The sequence below is a fragment of the Melozone crissalis genome, unplaced genomic scaffold (genome assembly GCF_028551555.1).
Source record: "Melozone crissalis strain CALT ecotype California unplaced genomic scaffold, PUWL_Pcris_2 ptg000018l_1, whole genome shotgun sequence".
NCBI lineage: Eukaryota > Metazoa > Chordata > Aves > Passeriformes > Passerellidae > Melozone > Melozone crissalis.
The window spans coordinates 9,886,043-9,904,732 of NW_026535796.1; the positions used below are offsets into that span (position 1 = coordinate 9,886,043).

Consider the following 18,690-nt stretch of genomic DNA (forward strand, 5'->3'; position numbering starts at 1 on the left):
CAACTTCTTAAATGGATTTCTTAAAATGGATAATACACACCAGAGACTACAAACAGTTTTTAAAAAAACCTCAATATCTAAACTAAAGAAAAAAACCCTTGCACCACAATTAAATCAATGCACTCTTGTGCAACTCCAGAGGAAGAAACAGACTGGCAGCAAAGAGACATTTTTGCAATTATGATGCCATAGCCTCTGCTCTCCTCTCTCAACAACCTGCCTGACTCATTCTAATTGCACAAGTAATAGAATTAGTAGCCTTTAACTCCTGTAGTTGCTATGATTCAGTGTTTTTTTCCTGTAGCTCAATGTTGTAATCCCAGAGGCAAATTCCTGATTTTCAGAACATATTGCCAGGTTTAGCAGACAGAAAAAAAGCCTATACAAAAAAGCGTGCAGATAATTTCTGTACAGGGTTACTCCCTTGCACTTGACTATGCTGAAACAGAGACTTCAAGGAAAAAACAAAAAAAGTCAGGGTCAAATAAATTTTATGCATTGTTTGTCCAAATCGGGTTGCTTAGCTACTCAGCTGATGTGTCATGAAAAGAAGCATAGTCAGAGGCCATACATGGATGACCTGCTACAGAATTCAAAAACTCCTAATAGCTTAGAGGAGTCTGGACTGATTCCATAGTGAATCTGATTTAGGTACACATTCATTCCTGGTTTGCTAGAAGTTCTTCTCTTGAAAAACATTTTCTTTCCACTTATGAATTTTAAAAACATCTTATTTTAAACTACAGAGAATTTGCAGCGGGTTGGAAAATTCTGCTCCCTGGCTTATCTTAGCAGGGTCTGGAGGTACAGCTGACATCCTAGCAGAGTTCATGAATGACCCACAGCTTATCATGCCAGAAGCTGTTGAAAAGCAATTTAAGGAGAAATTCCCTGCAGAGAGCTTCTCGTGGAAGGACATTCTCCAGTGGACAGTGACGGTGAGTTCACAGTTTGATAAACCATCATGTTCACAAAGCCATCCCCTAACACTTGCAGCTTTGGTAGCCCCTTCAGTACAGGTTTGGCAAGAAGCTGCTCAGAAATTTTGGGAACTCCAGTGCTTTGACACTGGTGCCATAGAATGCCTCTCTAGCATTAAAAATCAAGTGGTCATTTGGTCATGCAAACTGCTTTGTTGCCCCAGGAATTCACTGAACACTGAGGGCTCTGTCCTTCCTCAATTACTTCCTCAAGTAACAGCCAGCACCCAGGAACCCAACAGTCCTCCTGTGGGACACCAAGCATTATTTATATCCACAGCTGTGCAGCCTGTGCAGCTGCGACAGAAGAGACCTAATTCATGACCTACAGCTGTTAAATGGAAACCACGCTGTGGATAAGCTTGAATAAATTAAGTAGAATGAAGCGTGCTTAGAAATGATCCTATCTATTGTTATGGGATAACTGTTATTATCAGTTCCTTGTTCTTTAAGTATCATTGTTCTTAAAACAGAAAGACAAAACAGATTCAGAGATCTTCTTTACTCTTTGTCTTGGGGTACATTTGCACAAGCCTTTTAGGAACAAATGCCCACTCTGAGATTGTCCTTGTGTGAAGAGTACTGTGTGCCTCTGAGATAAACCAAGTCCTCCTGACCTGGCTCACCACTTATTCTTTGCATTCCCTGCCATAATCCTCAGCTTTAAAAGTTTCTCATATTAATTCCATTAGGAAGAACTTTACCAATCACTAACAAAAAGGGATGAAAAGCACCTGGAAGCAATATTGCCAGAGGCTCACAAAGTCTCAGTGCAGCTGCACTGCGAGAAAGAAAACTCAATAAATAGAGAAGCAGAAGGAAAGATAAGAGTACTGTATATATATCAATATTTGAGGACTTCTACTCAGAGAAGAGTTAGAGACTATGCTTTTAAATAAACAACTCAGAGAGCAAAACTTAAATGTCAAAGCACGATGAGGTAAAATGAAACTAATGTTATGCTGGCTATAACATGACTTTGAGTAAAATAAGAATGTAAGTTAAGGAAGGATCTTTTAATTAAAGCACTGCTCTGGTTCTCAGGATATCCAAATTCTGTTTCTCCTATCCTGGTCGGTCACTCAGAAAAGGCAGTAAAAATCCCCCCCCTTAGGAGTTATTTATATATGGGAAACAAATAATATTGGCCTGCTTCCCAAACCTCAGCTTTATAACTAGAATGTAAATTTTTGGGAAATACCATCTGGGTGATCTCTCCTGGGCATTTGGGCACTATTGTGCATCCAGAGGACATTGTGTAAAATGACTTTTGTTTCGACTCCAAACAGATTCAGAATATTATTTCACACCAACATCTTCTAACTCTGCACAACTTTGAGCAAGACGGTTCAGAAGAACTAGACACAGTCATTTTGAAAGCCTTAGTAAAAGGTGAGATACAATAAGCAAACATTGTAATGTTTGTCTTACTTGACTTCTATGCCATAAATATATTTCCTATTTTTCCAGTGCAAATTCAGTTGACTGTTGGATCAGATATAATTTCTGATGCTCTGTTCTTTTCTTGTTTATTGACAAATTAATTGTGGCAGTTACTGTAACTCTTGTGAGCTTTCTTTAAACTAGTGTTTGCTTTTAAATTTCATGCTATTGTATGGTTCTATTTCAGCCACTCCTTTATTTCACTAATTGCTTCTCTTAATAACATAGGCTGTAAAAGAACTGAAATATACTGGAGCAGTATATTATTCCAATTAAACCATAAAAGAAACCTCTATGAAAACAGAACCAAAACCCGCAAGTAGACCAAAACTACCTTTGTTTCAGAAACAATCCATTTCTCCTATAAGAAATCTCCACTATATCTTCTGAAAGAATACATTACTTGTGCTGCCATCTATTTCAGTTTCTGTTAACTTAATGGTTTCTGTTAGCTTAAACTTAGCATGGGAGCAAAAAAAGAAAAAAAGACATTCTGTTCCTGATGTGCCAATTGACACAAGGCAAAACCAACAGCCAGACCTGTCCCCTGCTTTCTGCAGGCCAGAGTCCCTCTTAATATCCAACAGCCATTAATGCTTAATGCTGTTAATAGGGTTCATCTAGAAAAAAATAACATTTTTGAATATTAATGCTTCTTAATTTAGGAAAACATTGCTGTGAAGGGTTTCTGGTTAAGCAACCCACAGATTTGTGACAGCTGAAGGAGAGTTTGCATTGCTAATCAAAGTACCAATACTATATTAAACTCAAACATAACTGTAAAGCTGAAACATAACTGTAAAGTACTGACTTTATTTGCATTTCCTATTTTTTTTCCAGCCTGTAAAAGTCAGAGTCAGGAGGCTCAGGAATATCTGGATGAACTGAAACTGGCAGTGGCCTGGAATAGGGTCGACATTGCTAAAAGTGAAATATTCAATGGTGATGTGGAGTGGAAGGTACCAGGCTTTTTTGCCTTAGAGGACACCCAGTGTATGTTCCACTGTGTACAGGGCACTGGAGCATCCCAAAAGATGGCTTTAGTTTTTACCACTACCTGCACACTCTACTGAGAGATTGGGCAGGGGTTTATACTTCCTGAGGCTGTTTGTCTTTCTGGGCCCCTGTATGATAATGGCTAAAGACAGAGGAATAACTCAGTGGTCATCATCCCTTTCTTGAGCTGTTTGAGAGCAACAATCCTTCTCCCCTTCTATACAGACCTTTAAAGCAAACAAACCAAAGCACAAGAAGCCGGGAAATATTACTGTTAGAAGGTGGCATGAAGAATGTCACTGTTTTCAGCTGCTGTATAAATGCACAGTGTGGTAGGTACCTCACACCGAGTCCTACAGCACACAATTTATGTTGATGCTCTAACATTAATGCTGGCACCGACATTTTGTCAGAGAAAAATGAAGAGAGTTCCACCTCTTTCTCATTGTACTCACTGTTGACTGGTGGAAGACAAAATGTGCCTGTCCTCATGTTAAACCTAACCTCTCTCATCATCCATCCATTATTAACCCTCAAAATTTCCTTTTATCGTTTGTTTTTTTTTTTTTCCTCTTTCATCAATCTAGTCCTGTGACCTGGAGGAAGTGATGATGGATGCTCTAGTGAACAACAAACCAGAATTTGTGAAGTTATTTATTGACAATGGGGCTAACATATATGAATTCCTGACCTACAGTCGGTTGCAGAGACTCTACTGTTCCATTTCTCAGAAATGTCTGCTCTATGAACTTCTCCTGAAGAAGCATGAAGAAAGCAAACTGACCTTGGCAGGGCGCACTGGTCAGCAGCAAAGTGACCAGAAGGACACCTGCCCCCTCTTCACTCTCACTGAGGTCTCCAGAGTTCTCAAGGATTTTCTTGATGATGCATGCAAAGGTTTCTATCAAGACCTCAGACATGAAGGCAAGAAGAAATCTGTGAGTCACAACTCTGCATCATTGCTCCCCTCCAATTTAGAATTTGTACAATCTTAACTAGGTCTAGTCTTTGGGGTGGGGCAGGGAACAGCTTTAGTTAAAGAAGTATGGGGAATACAAATAAGATATACATTTACTAGGGAGTAATTAGACATAAAAATAGTGGTCTGCTTTTCTTGTACAGAATTTCAAGAAGTAGTACTGGAAAGGCAATTTTCTTTTTAGGAGAAGGAAAAGCAGGCAATGGAGATTTTCAATCCCAGGTCTAAAAATGGTCACGTTTGTACACAAAACTATTCTCAGATTTATACTCTGTACAAGTAGATGAACTCATATATTGATATTCAGTAATATCCAGAATTTGATATTTGCCTTTAGATAATTTTAGTCTTTTTAAGGAGTGCCAGAACACAGAGCAAGAAATAGGCACAATTATGTGATGTGGCCCTGGCAAGTGTGCTGGCCAACATATGACAAGGAGAATATGTGATGGGGGGACCAGTGTGGAATGTCTATAATCCACAGTGGTGCAATAGATGCATCATCATTTTTGCATTTTGACAGTGAATTTAACATTAAAACTCCTAAGTACCAAAGTGCTTGCAAAAGCATGGAAAATAAGTTTGGGTGCAAGGTTTCAAAACAAAGATGAATAAAGAATTTTCATTAGAGTTCAGTTTCTGACAAACTGAAAAAATTAAGCCTTTTGGTATTTGCCAAGTTCTAATTACACCTAAAAAATTGTTAAAACTAGAAACCAATTAAAAAAAAATCTTGAGACGTTCAATTACTTTTGCTTTGATAAAGCCTAGCTAAATTAATTAGTAGTATGAAATGTTAAGTTTGAATCTACTCAACGTTTCTTCATTCACAAGGATGAACAGCTTGAGACAATACTCTGAAGTCACCAAGCATACTCCAGACTTACAAACTTGCCAGAAATAAAAATTTGCCCCCAGAACCTCACTTAGCCTTTCTGGCATTTGGCAGCAAGTGAGCTAAAGCCCAGTGCTGTAGATAAGGCCCAGGTCAGAGATCAGTTCCTGCTGCCTACTCGCTTTTTCCTTTTAAAGCTTCTTCCCATGGCTGAATCCCATTATCACTGGCAACAGAAAAAGCATCACAGTACTGGGAAACTAGCATCACTGCTGCCAAATTGTGTGTCTTTTTTCAAGTTAGGAACTAGTGGTTACAAAATCAGATGAGGCTTTTAGGGTATCTTTGTCTCCTGCAAGGCTTTCAATGCAATTTAATTGATTCAATAGCTCACTACAAACTGAAGAAACACCCCACCCTCCCCTCCCAAAAATCCCCCCAAAGTGCCATTAAAATAAATTTTAACAGAATCTCATCATTTAATTTTTTAAAAAATATATTCTCACAAAACCCTGTTTAAATGAAAATAAATATACCCTGGTTGCTTCTAACCAACACAATAGATAAAAAGGTAGTTATTTTAAAATATACTTAAAATTCAGAACTTGACCTAAGTGGCCACACTTCCTCTAGACTATTTTATTATCAAGTGCTAAAGGAATAAGCAGTGTTCTACTTAAACTGCTCTCTGCATGAGGGAAAGGTTTCTCAAAGGAAGGACTAAAAAGGGGTATTGACGTACTCTATTCTTGTCCTGTACAGGCCTTGGCGAGATTTATTTCTGATGAAATGAAATGCCTTTTGTTCCCTTTTCTCTGAAGCCTTGTCCTCTGTGGCAGCAGAGCAGAGTCAGATATAATTGAAGGCAAGCTCCGATTAGTTAATCACAGGTTTTTCTCGTCTGATATTACACACCAGTGGTGAAACCCCAGATTCAATAAAGCCAATGAAAACTTTAGCATTGGCTTCAATGGAGCCACCATTTGATCCAGAATGTTCTCACACATATTGGGTTATATTGGGGACACAAGGATCCTTTAACTTGGTACAGAATGAGCTAATTACCTTTTGGTCCTACTGAAAAGTCAAAGAAATATGAAGTAGCCAGTGAGGCTGAGAGCATCTTAGATCGTGTCATTTGCATGGAATGAGACTGCCAACCAGATTTTGAATTCTTCAAACCATATTTCAGGACAAAACAAACACAAAGGGATTACCTGGGCCCTTGGACATGAACCAGAAAAGTGAAAATCCTTGGAGGGATTTGTTTGTATGGGCAGTACTTCAAAACCGGCACAAGATGGCAAACTATTTCTGGGCTATGGTAAGCTGCGAGCTGTAGCTGCTTCGGGTGAAGTAACGCCATATTTCAAGTTTACGAGATGTTTTTTTGCTCAGCCTTGCACTCAGATGACAGATGGGTTAGTTTCCAAAACACGAGAGGTGGCATTTATGGGCCCTTTCATCTCTGCGTGGCTCCTGCCCGCGGGGCCAGGGGGAGCAGGAGCAGGTGTAAATCAGCCCTGCTCCCGATGGGTCCCAGCTCCCAGGAGCAGGGTTTGTGCCTCCGACAGTCGGCGATTGTTTGGCTCCCAGCGTGACCCGACGGAAGTGGGAGCAGGGAAGCATCTCCAGCTTACGTGCTGGACGCGTAGGGAGCAGCATGACGCGCTCCAAGGCTGCGCTTCGGGCTGGCATAATCGGCTCCTGTCTCACAAGCCAGCCCTGTCCCCCACATGTGGGAGCCTCCCTGCCCCCATACAGAGAGAGAGAGAGAGCTCTCAGCTCCATCCCTGGCCTTGCAGAGTGGCACATCTGGCCAGAGGCCGCCAGGCTGCGTGCGTGCACATTGGCACCTTGCAGGGCCCTGCTCTGGGCCAGGGCTGTGCCTCTGCCAGCTGGGCTCCCTCCTCTCTCCTGCATCCCTGCCCCAGCACAGCCATGCTGGAGCTATCTCAACACAGGGAGAATGTGTTGCTCTATTTCCAAGGCATATTGTTCTCCTTTCTGAGCTCGATCGCTATCCCAAATCAGGTCCCTCTAAGAGCCTGGACCCAGAAGTCTCCAGCCTTACAAAGCACAAGAACTACTAGTAAAGAATCATGGAATAGTTTGGGTTGGAAGTGGCCTTAAAGATCATTCAGCTCCAAACCCCAGCAATGGGAAGGGACACATCCCACTAGACAGGTTTGCCCCATCCAGCCTGGCCTCAAACACTGCAGGGATGAGGCATCCACAACATGTGGTTTTAATTCTCAAATATCATCAAAACTATCAATACGATCATCATTTTTGGCTTTCAAGTCTGTTTTGGAGGGAAGATTTTTCTCGAAAGGCATGAACTTTTTGCTGTTTGATGTGTTGCACAGTGCAACACATCGAACGTGCATCATAGTGGTGCATTTCCCTGTTCAGAAATGCCCTCCAGTGGAGGGCGGCAGCAGCGCCCCTTTCAATTCCACAGGGCCAGGAGGGTGTAGCTTCAGCTCTGGCAGCCTGCAAGATCCTGAAAGAGATGTCCCGCCTGGAGACGGAGACCAAAGCAGCCTGCATAATGAAAGAGGCCAAGTATGAGCAGCTCGCGGTGGGTAAGTAATGGCACTTTTTGAATGGCATTGAAAATTTATGAAGGAACTGCCATTGGAAGGCAAGCAAGTGAAAAAAATACAGTTTCAGACGTAAAAGGTCTGCTGTCATGAATAATTTAACAGCCTTGCAGCACAGGCAGTCCCAAACATTCAGATACAGAGGAAAGATTTAAAACCCACTCATTTTGGAAAAATCTCTCTTCCAAGACAGGCCCCCTGGGATGCACAGATACTCTCCTGCTGCTTGTTGGTATTTTAATTGTCTGATCTTAGTACAAGGTGTGTTACAGTGATGTGAAAGATAGAATAGCCAAAACACTTGCAGGCTCACAGCAGCCTGCTCTTCCTGCAATATCAATCTTGCTCTGTAAGGGCCACTAGAGCAACAAGTTTTAAGTTTTGTCATTGCAGCTAAAAATAATTTGAGATTACCTCACCCAGAAGAGGGCCAAGTGCACTGCAAGCTGCAGTGAGGCTCAGGCTGGTTTTGCAGCAGAGGAGATGCCCCTCCCTACAGCAGTCAGACCCGGCATCCGCAATGCTGGAACGCTGAGCCCTCGCCCCTCTGCTCGCTGCAGGAACAGATGTCTGCACACAAGCTCCTCTGCTGACCTGACTTCAGTCCAATCCTCACCTTCACTGCTGTGAGGAGAGGGCTTTAAAATGTGCCCCACATGGAAACAAACACAGGGGCTCCTCTTCCTTTGAGGCAGTTCATCCAGCAGCTGAAGGCTCATGCGGGCGTTGCTGCATTGTTTACACAGAGATCACATTTTCCCTTCTTTTCACATTATTTACAAAAATTAAAAATGAACTTCTCATATAATCACGGGGCTCGAGTAATTTAGTCATGGAATTATGAGGCCTAATCCAATACACAGAACTTCTGCTTCTCAGCTTTGATTAAGTCTTAGATCAGATCCTCAGTTTTAATTTCTGGCCTGGATTATGCAAAGCAAACTTTCTTTAAGAATGATAAATACCACATCAACCACATCAACAATTTTAAATGCACTTGACCTTCTTGCCCAGCCTCACAGTGTAGCAAGGTGTAGGCTGGCTTGGGAAAGGTACTGAGATAATCAAGTGAATCAGTAGAATGGAACAGACATGAGAAGTCACAACTTGTCTAATGAGAACATCTTGATTTTATTTTTTTTTTTTTGACTCATTAAATTTATCCTGGTTTCTAAGCTCCAGGACCAGTTTCTCTGGAAACAATTATGCCATAACACTCCACCAAGTCTAATATTATTTTATGTCAAGTAGCTCTGTCTCAAAATGTCTACAAGACAAAGCTGGGCTGCTTATCTTCTTTAGTCTGTTCAGGAAAGTGAGGACAGCATGACAGCTCATCCTTCAAAGTTTAAGAGGATCACCCAAGAGATGTATTTTTTGTCTGTGTTTCCTTCATATGGCAGAACTGTTTAGTGAGTGCTACCACAACAGTGAGGAGAGAGCATTTGCTCTGTTGGTGAGGAAAAATCAGTACTGGAGCAAAACCACGTGCCTTCAGCTGGCCACAGAAGCAGATGCAAAGTCTTTCTTTGCACATGATGGTGTCCAGGTAAGTTTTACATGCCCCCAGGCCCTTAAGTTGGGCACAGGAGAGGGCAATACAGGAACTGAACAACCCCAATGAAAGTATTCCCCTGAGAACCATTTTTCAGAGAAGGGACTCTTCTCTCCCCCTAGCAACAGACAAAAAGGACATTATACCATGTCCTTGCCAAAACAGCACAATTCCCCTTTCCCCACCTCTCATCCAGCTGGCACACAGACCAGTGTGCTGAGGAGAAGGTTTAGCCCTTAATCCATCGTGTGCTTTTTTGCTTTTTATTCCTTTCTTGCTCACAGAGAAGCATCAGAAAAGCACTATAAGTCTGCCTGGGGCATAATGAAGCTGCTCCAAGATGTGAGGTAACTCTTTGTTCAGATTCAAGAGAGAGCTCACTGATAAAAGTTAAATTAAATTACTATTCAGCTTTGCTCTCACAACCTGCCTTCTCTCTGCATACACAAAGCAAAATTAAGAGTGATGCTGCTTTTATCTCCCAGTGCCTGACTTGGGCTTCCTTAGTACTACAGATGTTGCTTAATTCCATTTGGCTCGCTGCTCTTTCCACTGGTCTCCAAATAACTCTTTGCATACTCCACATCTGCAGAAGGACACACAGAGAACCTGTTTGCTCTGAAGCTGTGAGGTTTCCAGAGCATTCACTGTTTTAGGAATCACTGAACATAGGTGTGCTTCATCTGCAAGTATCTTTTTGTGGTATTAAAGCCATCTCTTCTCTTCTTGACTTTCAGGCCTTCCTGACAAAAATATGGTGGGGAGACATGTCTACAAGCACACAGATCCTCAAGTTAATCTGTGCATTCTGGTGTCCCTTCCTAATCTACACCAATTTCATATCATTCAGGTATAAACATAACTATGTGGGTACAAGAGATAAATAATTAAGTGATGAAAAATAAGCCATAAAAATATTCAGACTCAAAATTTCTCCCTGAAGTGATTAAAACAGTAGCATCACCTAATATCACCTAACCAAATAATTTTTCTATGGGGCTGAGTGATTTGTGTGTCCTGTTACATACTTAAAAGATCAATGCCATGGTTTCACAGAGATCATTCTATTTTGCACAGTCCACAGGAAAGCCTGTTGGAATTCTGTCAGCTCCAGATTCTACACAGCAATGTGTAGAATATCTGCAGCTGTAGAACCATTTGCTTTTAGATTTGGAGATGCCTGGCTCAAACCTCAGTATCTTATCCAAGGAAAACAGCCATCAGAAAGCAGTGCTATCAGCCACAAGCCTTGATAACCATAAGTCAAGCTTAAAACCATGGGACTGACATTAAATTATCAATCAAAATCAATTAAGATTTTCAAATTCAGTGCCTTAATATCTTTGGTTTTCTTGAAAAAGAGTCCATGCACTATAAACATCAAGAAAACAAAACAAAAACCCCCACACTACAAAAATCAACCAACTAAATCAAATTTAAAAACAGAAAAGAAAAAAAGAGCAGCCATTCTGCTCAGGTGGTCATAAAAATTATGGATCTGAAACTTTAGGAAAACCTCAAGCATTCAGAGAATCATATACAAATCAGAAGAATTAGCAATATGAAATGACATGTTATTATGAAATACATGTTTCTTGACTCTTAAACTACATAAAAAGCAAGAAGAAAACTTGTTTGGCAATGCTGATTTAAGATTTGCCTTCTGCTAGTGTCACTAAAGATGATCTTCTGGCTCCGAAATTCAAATTCATTTAATGTGATATTTTGTCAAAGTTTTCATGGAAAGGTTTGAATTATTATACATAATCAAAGCAATTCTTTCCAAATTTCCATATTTTTGCATCCTTTTCCTGGAAATGCAAGAACTGTCATATGTCCCCCACTGCTTCTGGCATCTCTCTTCTTAATTGCTACTAAGAGTAACTAGGAATGGAGCATTGAGCAATTCTCTTCTAAGACTGACTGGGGTTTACTTCTGCTCAAATTCTAACTAGTTTGAGGAAACTGAGCATCGTGCTCCATTTTTGTGAAGCACACCGATTATCACGTCTCTGAATCTTGTGGGTGACTTCAGCCTCCTCCTTAAAAATAAACAGAATTTGTAAAGATAAAGTTTATGCCCTATTTAATAGCTCCCCAGCAGAGCAGATCCAAGATAAGTACATGCTAGCAGTTCTGTATCAGTGTCAATTCAGTAGTGAAAAATGGCTAAGCACCATCTTTTAACTAATAAGTCTATTCCCTTACAGTGAGGAAAAACAATCAAAGAATGAGCCAGAGCCATTCAGAGAGCTGGACAGTTTGGATTCAGAGAGGACTCTGTTCTTCTCCAAGGAAGAAGATAGGTAAGTTTAAAACCGTCAGCTAATGTAGCTTTTATGACAACAGTCAAAGAACAGGACACTTCTTGTGTATTAGTGACCATCATCCTTAGATCATCAGTTAATGCTCTAAGGAGCAGCTGAAGGGCCAAGAAAGTCATTACTCCTCAGGAAGTGCCCTTTGATTACTGCTGTTGTTGCTCTCTAAAAGGAGCATAGGAAAACAAACAGGGATATAGCACTGCTTTAGGGAGATACCAGTTTAGTTTTTCTGAGCAGGTCAGTTTCTACCAGAAATTGAGAACAAAGAACAAGGAATTTACTTGGGAATCACATAGTATTTCCTGACATTCCCATCAGCTCATTATGATTAATACCCAATGGATTTTAGGAAGTTATCAGATTATTGAGCTGAGGAGAAAGAAGGTTCTCAGCAAAACCTTGCATCACTGCATACATTCTTACAAAGATGCACTTGCACCCATCAGTACCAGGGAATTTCACATTGAGTCAGCTTCTCACACTCTTAATTTATATTTAACAGATGAGCCCCAAGGAACCTTATGAGTTAGAGGGAGCATCACACAAATGGGTAACTGAGCACAAAGGTTTTGTCAGTTGCTTGTGGTCAGTCAGATCTTTGATTTAGAACATAAACCTCCCTATACTTCTACTACACACTTATCACCAAAACCTGGAGACCACAAGGACTTAAGTCAGGATAAGTAGACTTTTGATTGGCATAAAGTCCTCTTAATGGCTATATAGCCACTTAGCTTTTCCATGACTTAAAGAGAACTCCAGAAACGTGTGACCAGTGGTAGGGAGGAAGCATCATCAGCAGTACAAAGTCCTGGACCAAGTCAGAGTTATTAGGTTCTATTTTTACCTCTGGCATTTAACTGCTAGTATATTGGAGAAAATCATTAGTTCTTCTCTCTCCCTCCCTAACCTATAAAATAGGTGTAAAAGCATCTGCCTCTTGGGAGCTATTTGTAAGCAATATCATAAAGCACTTCCATATCCTGAGTGTAGCATGGTATGGTCATTATATTCCATGTTCCAATTGCTATTATGCTAGCAATTTATTTTAACAAAGAGGCTCTCTCCATCCCAGATCTATTTCGGCATCTTGCAGTAAAGCTGCAATTATCTGTTTATGATATTAGCCTGTTACCATGGGAATGTATCTCATGATGTCGTAAATTGAGAGGTCGTACAGAATCAGGCAAATAGAAAAGATTGGCCATAAAGAGAACTTCTCCCTTATAACAAATGTATTTAATAATTAGCAAGATTGTCAGAGGAAATTAAAAACCAGAGACGAGTCATTGTTTATTTTCTGTGAGGTGAAATTGAAAACATACCCTAGTGTGCACATCCTTTGTTGGAGATCAAACTTCTCAGAGTAAGAATCACAAAATTAAAGGTCCAATAACATTCCTAGCTTACACAGGAGAGCATTTTATGTGGAAACAAATCCTCACACAAAGATCAAATTGCTATCAAACTTGCATTTTCTGCACAGGATATTTTCCATTGCCAATAGATACCACCTCATGTTCCAAAACACAGCAAAACAGCTGTAAGTGTACAGGTCAAATTTCCCTTTAGTTACCAAAATACTTGCATCATTCCACACCACTCAAAGACTACCTTAGTACATGTTTTATGAGGTCAACTCTTTTTGCTAAAAGGCTTCTATATTTCTATTTTGCAACTTACTCTAATTTAATCACATAGGGCAAGATGCCAGTTATGCAGAGCAGCGAGGTATTCTTCAGTGGGTCTATCAGATTCCAGCAGGGATAGTCAAGAAACACAGGCTTAACACGATCGAGCACTTAGAGACTGGGTCAGAAGTTCAAAGTCACAGCAACAACAAGAACTTCCACAGACAAACACTGCAAGAAATTTTAAAGCCAAAATAATTAAGAGCTGACTCACAAAAATTCATTGGCATTTTTCTTTTCTATTATTTAGATTTATAAAGGCCAATTAGCCTTCCTCCTCTCCTTGTGCATTTTCTGTCCATGCAGAACACAATGAAGCTTACAAAATAAAATTAATACAACTAAACTGTAACAATAAAAATGCTCACATAATTCTGATGTGACTTTGTTTTTCAAAAACTTCTTTTTGATTTGAAGTATTTCTGCTATGGTAATATGATTGCTCTGACTTCTACAGCCTTCCCCCTTGGCCAGCCCCAGCATCTGCCTGTTACTATCTTACAAGAAGCTTTATATAGAATAATATTGAGCCTATTCCCATGAACTAATTTTAGGAGATTGTCACCAAGCATGTATTCTTTTTGGTTTGCAGAGGAAATGACACATTGGAAAAACAGAACCCTTCTGCAAACACAGCATGGGCAACATTCGTATTTACCCGGTGGAGAAAATTCTGGAGTGCCCCTGTAACTGTGTTTATGGGGAATGTTATCATGTACTTTGCTTTTCTCTTTCTATTTACTTATGTCCTTTTACTGGACTTTAAACCACCTCCACCTCAGGGTCCATCTGTTAAAGAAATTGTGCTCTACTTCTGGGTGTTTACCCTTGTCTTGGAAGAGATCCGACAGGTGAGTAACCTGCATCACCTCAGTGCCAACACAGCAAAAGCTGCAACAATATTTGCAATAGATTTACAATCTGTACAGCTGTACAGGCTTGGACATTTCAAGTGTCAGGTGCACAGAACAACACAGAACTTACCATATTCTAAACATCTCCCCTCTCTCCCCCAGAGCAAGCTCTTCCTCCACCATATAAACCTACATCTCTACCGCTGTTTTTCCATCCTTAGCCATCCTTTCCATCCTACTGCAGCCTTAGCCAAGTCAAGTGGGCTGCCAGCATTCAGATATTCTCTGCTTGGTAAAGTCCCCCTCTGATTTCACTCCACAGAACTAGGTCTTCCCACCACAAATAATATAAGTTGGAAGTTATAGTCTACACCTGGAAACACAGCAGACAGCTCTACATCCTTTTAGGAGATTCTTCCCTGCTGGGGACTGTTTAAAAAAATCAAAAGTAAATAAATTCAGATTATTTGTGGCTTTTCCTAAAATAATTTTCAACTCAAAATATTAGCAGATCTCTTTTGGGCTTGCTTTTCTTAAAAAACACCCAACCAAACAAAACCACCAACCCCCAAAAGCCCTCCTCCATTAGTCTCCTACTATTGGCTTTGGAAAGTCCTCAGTTTAAAAACTGAAGCAATAATACTGGTGCAAGTGTGTTGCAACTGTGAGTTGCACAAAGCTCTTCTCTTTAGATAAAAAAAAAGCAGTTACAATCATTTACTCTGCAAGAACCAGTAGGTGTTCATTATTTAAGCAAAAGAGACAGGAAAGTTTGTCACAATTTACTTGAAATTATGCAGCAAGACCATTAACAGAGAAGAACATGGAAATATCTGGATCAAAGAACATTTCATTATAAACCTGTAAAACATGAAGACTGCCAGGCTAAAACCCAATTAAGAAAGCCAACTCCTTGCCTAGATAATCAAATTGCCTTCACTGACAATTCCAGCACAGAAATGCCAAATCTGTTCATGCTGTTCATAGCAGTGCCTGGAAACTGAACTCTAACTGGAAGCTGTATTGTTTAACTGCTTTTTTTCCCCCTTATTACACTCATAATTTGTTTTTGCTCTTTGCAATGAAAGAGAAAAAGGCAACAGGTATTCTGTTAAGACTCAGAAGGAAATAGTGAAAGTAGAAAGCTATCAATACCAATGGTTATTTCTCTTTTTCAGAGTTTCTATACAGATGAAGACACAAATTTAATGAAAAAGTTCAAACTCTATGTGGAGGATAACTGGAATAAATGTGATATGGTGACCATATTCCTCTTTATAATTGGGGTAATCTGCAGGTATGTATTTGCATCAGTAGCAAGGGCTGTGTATATCAGCTGACAGCCGAGTCTCATGTGCATGAGAGGACAGGCTCTAACATTCATTTTTACAGGCTTTGAGAAGTGCTTCTGCAGTAGGAGCCTCTAAAATTGATATATTCAAACACGTACTGAAAAGCTCTTTTTTGTTTGTTTTCTGAAATCCCTTTTACTGAAAGTATCTTATTTTCCATTATTTGTTAATAAGTCTTATTGAAGCCAAGAAAGAGAAAAGAGTGTTCCTGCATCTTTTGGTTATTTCTCTTCACTGCACAGATATGAGCAGTACTTGCTGAGAGTTGATATTTCATTCCATGTCTTCTGCAGGATGCTGAACTCAACTTTTCAAGCTGGCCGTACAATACTCGCCATTGATTTTATGGTGTTTACACTTAGACTTATCCATATTTTTGCAATTCACAAACAACTTGGACCAAAGATCATAATTGTGGAAAGGATGGTAAGTGTGCAGTTTGTCTCAGATAAATACTTGTGCCTTCTAAGATATGGAGGCACATATCTTGTCTTTAGAAAGGAAATAACTTTATAATCTGTCTTTATTTTACATTTTTAAGGTCTGCCATTTTGCATATTCCTGTATTCTATTATAGATGGAATGTTTGAAGTAGATCCTTTCACACACCTCTGTAGTGCAGTAAGCTGGTCCCAATTTACTAATCCTTGTATCTTACCTAATAATTTATCCTCCGATCTGGCTAACAAAGAGCAGTCTTTGCCTTACTGCTATTCCTCCTACTTGCTAAGCTGTGTGCATCCAGGGCAAAGACCTCAGGCAGACGACAGACCATGTACAGAAGGGCAGGGCTTCCAATAAATGACTTGGGGAAACAAATGATGTTTTTTTCAGCAAGTGGGGGGGAATATCAATGAAAAAGGATAGTTACAAGTTCCCTACAGGAGTTATTCTTACTTGTACTTTTTAGCTTCCTGTTATGAAAAAATATTAGTACTTTGTGAGCAGATGTTGGAAGATGTTGATGAAATATTTTTATTTATTACTGCTCTCCTGCAAAAAACAAGGATTACAGTTACTGTGCTTGGGTATGCATTAGTATGTTGAAAAAGCTTTTTATTTAGGCATGTTAATCCTCCAGGTCAATTAGCTCATGCTAACTGATTAATAGAGTTCATCTAATTGTAAGTACCATTACAGAATCTACAAATTTTTGATTTGTGACTCACAGCAGAACTCAGTAAAAGCTCTACAGTCTAAACAAGCCTATACATTGAATAAACATAACTACCAAGCTATTTGGATTTGTCTACAAATGCAATACCTGGAACTCTAAGATGACATTTGGTTGGACTAGCAAAAGGGTAGATGGCAAATAAATATTTGTTCTTGTTCGTTATCTAGCTTATGGCATTAGCAGACCTGTATTGTGAGAGAAGTCAGAGCTACAGCTCCTGACCCTTCCTTTGCTGCCTGCCAGCTAAACCAGGGCCTTGAACAGTCCTACCTGTGCCCACTCTGCAGGCACCTGAAGTCCTGCAAGATAACACCAGGGTTGGGAAGATGCAAACGAGAACACAAACAGCAGCCTAGAAAAAGCCCTACCAGGGACCTTTCATCTTTGCCCCACCCAAGCCAACACAATGCTCAGCTTTGGTATTTCAGTGTTGAATCTTACATCAAAGGAAGAAACAGTGAAGGTTACCTCAGTAAATGAAACCTGCCTGAAGGCTTCAAGGGTGTTCTAGTAAAAACACCTCCCTTATTTTAGAGAGAAGCAATCCCAGATGATCTCTTACTGTCTTTCCCCTTCATACCCTTGCTACAGATTTGCTGAAACAGGTCTGGTAATTGCTAAAATTCCAGAAAAATACTCATTTCCAGAGAGACTGCAGATTGGAAAAAAGAGTTCCAGACTTGTCACCACTCTCCCATCACCATGATACCATTACAGCCCTGCAGCATTCCTAAATTTTTGATCATCCAGAAAACAAAAAAGATTAATGGAAGTCAGACATCAACTCTGTCTTGTCTGGCTTGGAGATGATGTTTCTTATCAGAACTCCAAATAACATCCTGGAGCTCTGAAATGCCTATGCTTTTGGGTAACTGTACAATCCAATAATCTAATTGAAAGGAATCTACAGTCTCTAATGAACTCTGTCAGATCAGATGGGGAGAGGATGAAGTGTTCCTCTTCCACCAGGGAAAAATTACTGCACTTGATATTCATATTAGATTTTTTTTTAAGTAAGTGTTTTAGGATTCAATTACTTCTGCTTCTGTAGAGAAACAAAATGTTTAAAAGCAGGAAGCCCCAAAAAGAATCTTTCAGATGCATCACTTAGCTTGAAAACTGAAGACAGAAGGAACCTGATCCTTGCAGCCTTCACTGCCTACTGTATCAGTGGCTCAGTACTCATCAATGAGCACTGACTGCTACCAGGATTCTCTGCTGCAGCAGAACTCTTGTAATTCACAGGAAAGCAGTCCATGGTACTGAGATGGCTCACAGAAAATAGGCACTTAAAATGTGACAGTTGCTTAAAAGATAAAAATGTGTTTCATTTTTAAATGTTTGATTATTGGAAAGCAATATTTTTAGTTTAAAATGTGTCTTTATCTAAATGAGCTATCAAAGAACGCTTACTACAGGCCAAGGACAATATGGTAACAGCAAGGTCAGACAAGGAATTCTGTGCATGGAACTGTATCCTATTCCACCTCCTTTAACCTAAACAAGCTTATAAAGAAACAGAATTTTTTGAGCCATATTCATACAGAAAGATTGCTGTTCCTTGACTATGCTATCACAGTCACTGCCCCTCCGTTTCTCCCCTCCCCCTCTGTTTTGTAGATGAAGGATGTTTTCTTCTTTCTGTTTTTCTTGAGCGTGTGGCTCATTGCCTACGGTGTGACAACTCAAGCTCTGCTCCATCCCGATGACAGCCGACTGGAATGGATGTTCAGAAGGGTTCTTTATCGTCCCTACCTTCAGATATTTGGCCAGATTCCACTGGATGAAATAGACAGTGAGGAAACTTCTTTCCCCCTAACTTGGCCATTTTTGAATGTACACTTCTGATGAGAGCACGGAGTTCCTTCAGAGTATTGCCCTTTTTTAATTTTGCTGTT

General features: G+C 40.1%; 1 protein-coding gene across 1 annotated transcript in view; it reads left to right on the forward strand.

The window, feature by feature from the left end:
* Positions 1-18,690, forward strand: part of TRPM5 (transient receptor potential cation channel subfamily M member 5) — a 36,353-nt gene that overhangs the window by 9,383 nt on the left and 8,280 nt on the right. Inside the window, exons 6-18 of the mRNA XM_054275906.1 lie at positions 747-938; positions 2,270-2,372; positions 3,264-3,382; positions 4,007-4,357; positions 6,426-6,557; positions 7,698-7,821; positions 9,243-9,388; positions 10,132-10,244; positions 11,605-11,700; positions 14,002-14,260; positions 15,442-15,560; positions 15,909-16,041; positions 18,413-18,587. Coding sequence (XP_054131881.1) covers positions 747-938; positions 2,270-2,372; positions 3,264-3,382; positions 4,007-4,357; positions 6,426-6,557; positions 7,698-7,821; positions 9,243-9,388; positions 10,132-10,244; positions 11,605-11,700; positions 14,002-14,260; positions 15,442-15,560; positions 15,909-16,041; positions 18,413-18,587 — 2,062 coding nt within the window. The remainder of the gene's footprint in view (positions 1-746; positions 939-2,269; positions 2,373-3,263; positions 3,383-4,006; positions 4,358-6,425; positions 6,558-7,697; positions 7,822-9,242; positions 9,389-10,131; positions 10,245-11,604; positions 11,701-14,001; positions 14,261-15,441; positions 15,561-15,908; positions 16,042-18,412; positions 18,588-18,690) is intronic.